This window comes from Plectropomus leopardus, chromosome 2 (assembly GCF_008729295.1).
Source record: "Plectropomus leopardus isolate mb chromosome 2, YSFRI_Pleo_2.0, whole genome shotgun sequence".
In the NCBI taxonomy this organism is placed as follows: Eukaryota; Metazoa; Chordata; class Actinopteri; order Perciformes; family Serranidae; genus Plectropomus; species Plectropomus leopardus.
The window spans coordinates 20013561-20019869 of record NC_056464.1 but is presented as its reverse complement, the minus strand read 5'-3'; the positions used below and the strand labels follow the sequence as shown (position 1 = coordinate 20019869).

At 37.9% G+C, this 6309-nt stretch overlaps 1 protein-coding gene across 1 annotated transcript; it reads right to left on the bottom strand.

Moving 5' to 3' along the window:
- On the bottom strand, positions 1–6309 carry parp3 (poly (ADP-ribose) polymerase family, member 3). Its single transcript, XM_042495620.1, has 11 exons — positions 6169–6309; positions 5674–5857; positions 5425–5550; positions 4456–4635; positions 4150–4288; positions 3051–3274; positions 2801–2956; positions 2613–2699; positions 2353–2530; positions 2104–2247; positions 1–1063 (listed from the first exon to the last, which is right to left on the bottom strand). Exons 2-11 carry the CDS (start codon positions 5851–5853, stop codon positions 891–893), a joined length of 1587 nt encoding a protein of 528 aa, XP_042351554.1. The 5' UTR covers positions 5854–5857; positions 6169–6309; the 3' UTR covers positions 1–890.

Sequence of the window (6309 nt, the reverse complement as noted above, 5' to 3'; positions counted from 1 at the left end):
TTGGAGGGGCACTTCAGTTTATTAATTAATCATTGATTCAAGTAATGTCTTGCAATAGTAATGTCGTGCAAAAGATGCTGATACAATTACATTGCAAGGGACTTGCTCGTTAGTGACACCATGTGGTGGCATTTAGTGTAATATACCTACTGAGAAAGAAACGTGACCAAGCTACTCATGGCTTACATGTTGCATTACTTAGCACAGTAGAATAACTTTCAGAGTCTTTTTCTTTCAATAAAAGATATATACCAGTGCTTAGACATTCCCCACAGATTGCACATCATACTTCTGTCTGTAAACACATCTATGCATAGTGTATCATTTTTACTTCTCCTCCATTATGTGACATTAGTCAAATGTCTGTAACTGCAAAGGCATGCCATTAAGTCCTACATATTAAAGATATTTCCTCTCTAAGGAACAGGTTTGTTGAAGCGTTACCACTGCGATTAAATAATGTAATAGGTAAAAAGTAAACTATTAAAACCAGAACTGAGATGTCAAAGAAAACATAAGGTGCAGCATGTCATATTAAAACACAACTGTGCAAATATCTAGAGGTCTTAAAGACCTTTAACAAAGTGAAAAAGAAATCATTTCATTGCATGGGTAAAAGTAATAAGTCAGCATGTATTGTTACGGAAGTGCAGTCTATCACTCTCAGGCCAGTTGTACAGTATGCAAAATATAAGGCACAGAGAAGTATGAGTCATTTGTGAATCATGGCAGGGACATAAAACACATAATAACCGTAATAATAAAGACAGTTATCATATTTTTTTTTTTTTATAAGAAAACAGCATAGCAAAGCCTTTCAGGAAGCATTTTGTATAGTTGTATGGGAAAATGTTCTCTTTTAGGGAACCTGCTCCTTTCCTTGATATCAATTAGTGCATGTTTAGCTCCAGCAGGTAGCGAATGCGACACTGGCTCTCTTTGTAGATAAGATATTCACTGTTGCTGAAGTGGCTGTCTTTAAACTGGGGCTGATCTATGGGCTTACCCTGAGGCACAGCAACCTTCTTTCCCTCCAGGGTAATGACAGTGTCCTTGGATGGATCTGAAAACACAGAAGTTAACACATTTACCAAACAAAAGATGTTTGCAGCTAAACAAACTAATATCACAATATTTTGTGTTATAATAATATCAATTTTTTTTGACCAAATACCCAAATGTCAATATTGCAACGATACTGTAGGGTTGACTGCTGGTGCTTTCACAAATATTGACACAGTGAGATTTTTTACAAAAATATCAGTAATGAGGATATAATGACTAAGTGGGTAAAGTCAAATAATGGAACAACTAGAATACTCTGGTAGGTTTAGAAAAGTACACCACTTTACTGTAATACAGCGTTTAAAACCGGAAAACACTTACTATAATAGGATATCTAAGATAATATTTTGTCTCATATCATGAGTGCAATATAAGATTAATATATTGCCATGCCTTGCATTACATATCATTCAATACAGTGGAACTCAAATGCTTTCTTTTTTTTTTTTTAAATCAATATTCAGAGTTCTCACACATTTTCATAAAGAAACTTTTCAAACTTTTCCATGACTTTCAAAGGTCCCATAATGTATTTTTATTACCTGGCATTTTATCAAACATATCAGATCATACTCTATTCAAATATACTTCCAGCTAGCTGGCGTACAGAAAGGGAGAGGGAAAAGGGGAAAATGATGACATGTATGCTACGGCAAACAAAATGTCACACATCAACACATACTACAGCTATGTTAAGTCAATAGCTACAGAAAGCTGCTATGTTACATTTTGCTGAAGGTTTCCATAAAAGATTACTGTAATTACTTCATTGTAGACAACAAAAATCTATGAATTTTTCAAAACTTTCAATGAATTTGACAAATTCTGTGACCTTTCCGGGTTTTCCATGACTATGGAAACACTGATTGTTGGGGAAAATACACACAAAATGAGCCAAGTAAAATTCTATTGAAATAACCTGATCTTAAAGATTTTTTAAAACCAAAAGATTCTAGGCTTTCGCGATATGCTGTCAATGAGCTTGAGACAATATTGGGGTAATTTCACTATATGAATGTAAGTGAGGAAGTACTGTACCTGGCTCCACTGATCCTCGTGCCACCACACTATCATAGCCTGCAGGGGCCTTCTTCAAAGAGGAGTTGTCTTTAGTGATGGTATATTCTTCGCCCAGGGCTACCTCATTCAAAAACATCACTCCAGTATTTTTAGAGGTGCGCACTAAAAATAATTAAAAAAAGATTTTTTGAACATCATAATATCATTATGATTGCAATCAATGCCATTATTATCTTCTTCAACCCCTGTCTTTTAAAAAATCCTTACCGTAACCTGCAGACTTGCTGTTCTCAGACGCAAAATAGATACCGCGACCAACACGGCCTCCTGAATGGGGCATTATCCTCAGACCGCTCTTCAGGATGGCTGCCACCACCGCTATGTTTGTACCATGCCACAGCAGACGGCGGTTCTCCAGTTCATCATTGTCTCTAAATCGCTCTCCCTGCAATGCGCAACATTATGTGTTAGGTCACAAGACTTCAGTCCTCTGTGTCACATCTAACAAGACTGACTGCACTTCCTACCTCAGTCTCTCTGTCGACCTCCCAAACATCAATGATTTTTGGTTTACGATAGCCACACCCAGTCTCTTTCAGGTATTTTTCTATGATCTTTACATGAGAAAAATTGTTAAAGTTTAATGAATAAACATGACTGAATGAAGATCCAAGTGCTTTGTTTTATCTAAACCTCGTCATCACTGTTAAAGTACCTTGAATGTTTCTGATTTCTTGTCCAACAGAGTGAGGCAGCATTTGAGGGAATTGTAGTCCTGGTCCAGAGGGTGAGGAACTGTCTCGATCATCTCTTCTTGAGCCTTTTCAGTCTCTGACTTCAGAGTCTGGGCGAGCTCGATGTCAGCCAGCACCTTAAGGGAGAACATAAAAAGAGAGTGACTTTAGGTTTGAGAAAACATCATAAAAATGAAGTGCATTCTAACATATGTATAATAAAAAAAGCACCATGAGCATCTCTTTCTTTTTCTCGACAATCTCTTTGTTGTCGATGGTTGGCGGTCTGTTCCGGCCAAAGTTGTGCGGGATCGTGGTGAAGAACTTTGAGGAAAGTTCTTCCAGTCGTGAGTTTCTACTTTTTTGGTTCAAGGCTGCCTCGATCTCCTCCAACACTTCAAAGCCCTTTGCAATCTGAACCTTACTGAGCTTGCCCAATGGCATCTTCTTGATGTCTGTGTAACATCCATACACACACATCCATACACACACACACACACACACACACACAAACAAAAAAACACGAATTAGTTGAATTAGTTATAGTAGTTATAGTTAAGTGAATGTTTGTGGCAAATTTGAAGAAATCTTCTCAAGGTATTTTTTAGATACTGCATTCATGAGAATGGGAAATATATACTGTCCAACAACACAAAAGCACAATACCTCCAGCTACAGCTGTCACCTGCACAAAGGTGTAAAAATTGGCTTCCCTCAAACTTCCCTTTCAAGTCATGTAGTAAAACTGGTCCTCTCTAGAGCCAGTGTTTGGTTTGCTCATTCTGGGCCATTGTAAAAACAAAGCTTTGCAACATGGGGTGCTCCATTTAAGAGAAGCTTTACACTAATAAAAACATATTTATGAATATTATATTCCATTTCTGCACATACATCCCCATACACGTCGCTCCTTTAAAGGTGCAAATTTTTACTTCAAATACTTAACAATGTTAGAAAAGAATACGTAATGACAATGATCCTCTTAACAAAGCCCAAGACATGATTGAGATATGTTCACATTGTTGAGATAAGGGGCTGTGTTGTGTAAATGCAGACTTCACCCTCTCTTTGCAGCAAAGGTTAATCATTTACATGTAACATTCTGCACTTTTTGATTTCCAATATTTCAACATTTCTAAGTAAACCTAAAAGTCTAGCTAATTATGCAAAAAGCTCTGCAATTTTGTAAATATTATCCATAATATTATTTAGTGCAACAGTCACTCTGGCCCAACAGGCGTGTCACAGAACAGATATGCGTGTAGCTGAACTTTTGCATACTGCGCAAACCTGCTTGTTTTAAATGGTTGGTAAACTGAGACACACCCACCTAGGTTCATACATTCCATCGCCTCCTTGAACATGTCATTGCTGAAAATGAGCTCGATGAGCCTCTGGGTAGAGTTGTCAAGGGTGCAGTCTAGGACATTTTTGGTGACTTTCACAGACTTTCCATCGACAGTGTCTACCTGCAATGTCAAAAAGTAAAGCCAGTGAGATTCTGCTAAAGCTGATACTGAATTTCAAATGTTTTCTCTTAAATATCTGTCATAGATGGTGTTAACTTATATGGCATGATGCTTCTAGGTTTCATTATCAGTGCTCCTTGTGGCAGTGAGATGCACATTTATGTTACCTTGACCTCAGCATCCTGCTCTCCATCCACCTCGATCAGCGTGTACTTCCCAGAGTGAGACACAAAATTCGACCGATCACTCCAGTTGTTCTTTGTCTTGTCCTTAAACTTTTTCTCAAAATCCTTGACAGCCTTCTCAGGGTCATCAAACTTGTTAAGTTTGGACTGTCCCACTTCTCCCTGAATTTAGATTAGAGAAGAGGCAATTAGGGGCAATGTGCTTTCATAACAAAATAAAACTGTTCAAGCTGTCAGCCAACACTCAAATGGACGTTTCCATCCCAGTATACAAGTACAGTCAATGTTTTGACACATTTTTACCAAAGAATTTACAAAACTTTGCAATAAATTTTCTACAATATTTTACCCCATTTCCATGACTGTATTTAAGAAGTTTACAATGGATAGGCCTGTATAGTGATACATCTTTACTTAAACACTCACAAAATATCCAGGCTTTGCCCCTTTTTTTGGAGTTTGAAAACATAACATTCTATAGCTTTCAGTGTAATTTGACATGTGTTTGGATTTTAATTTTGAAACTTTTTGTATGCATTCATTTCTTGTTAAACAAATCTTGCACGTATATTTGATTGAATCAAACACAGCAATGAGATGATTCCAGTCAGGTCTTTGTGTATCACGTGATACTATTGACGTTTCAATGGTCACCCAGCAGACTTTAAATAAGTAATCCAAAGAATGTATTTCCAGTAACATTAGACATGTTTTGGGATTTTTATGAATACATTTGAATAAAAGCTAAAACAATGTGCTTCCTAAACCTTCAAAGTATTCAGTTAATTCCATATCATTATCAGGCCTGGAAAAAAGTTATTCAAATTTCCTTATTTTTCCAGGAATTTCACAACTGGGAACCTTGAATAGTAGCCATTAACATTGAAAATACAATAAATGAGAAAATATAAATAAAGAAGATAGTAGTGATATGTTGCAGGACAAACTTACCACTCTGCCCCATCTGTTCCACGAGTAGTAAGTGTTTTTGTCTTTAATAACTTGAATAACATAAAACTTGTTATTGTTGTGTCCGATGTTGGTCTGATTGAGCATGCAGTCATAATCTTCATGTACCTGGTGGAGACAAAACAGAACATCTTTCACAATTTACTTCACTTATTAAATACGATTACATACAGTTCTGACATTTGCACTCAGCTAAGTGAATATTGTGTTATAACAGCATATTTTTCTTACCTCTCCTGACACTGAGCAGTGCTCATCCACCTTCCTCTTGCCTTTTACCTGTGGCCCTGCAGCCAGAAGAGCCTCTTTTGCAGAAGTGAAGGCATCCTTAGGCTTTGGTGTCTCTGGCTCCTGTTTCACCTTCTTGCCACCTGCCCTGGCACCAGAAGCAGCTCGTCTCTTTGGAGGCATGATCCTGGATGAACAGAAACTTGCCCTGCTGGTCATCTGGGCATGATGCCTGGACAAGCTCAGACATGCCCACATTGAGCAGTAATCCCTCTCTCAGAATCAAAATCAAAACAACCTGATAAATCCCCCATGCACACTTATTGAGTTGTAACCTGTTAACTACTACTGCAAACTAATAGTAATAATAATAATATCAATTCTGTTATCATGCAATGATAGTTTTGCTCTGTTTTGGAACAAGGAAGCCATAGTGCCTCCGCCTTCTCCTGTTTGTATTCCGAAGACGACCTGAAATGCCCTCAGCTGGGAACTCACCTTTAGACTTAAACAGCGTTAGCCGAGCCGGAGCAGAGGGAGGTAGACGGACAAACAACAGGGTCTCTTCGCTGCAGAAGCTTTGTCCGGCTGACTGGAGGCTGAACTGTCTGAGTCAGATTTTCGGGAAGTTTACACACA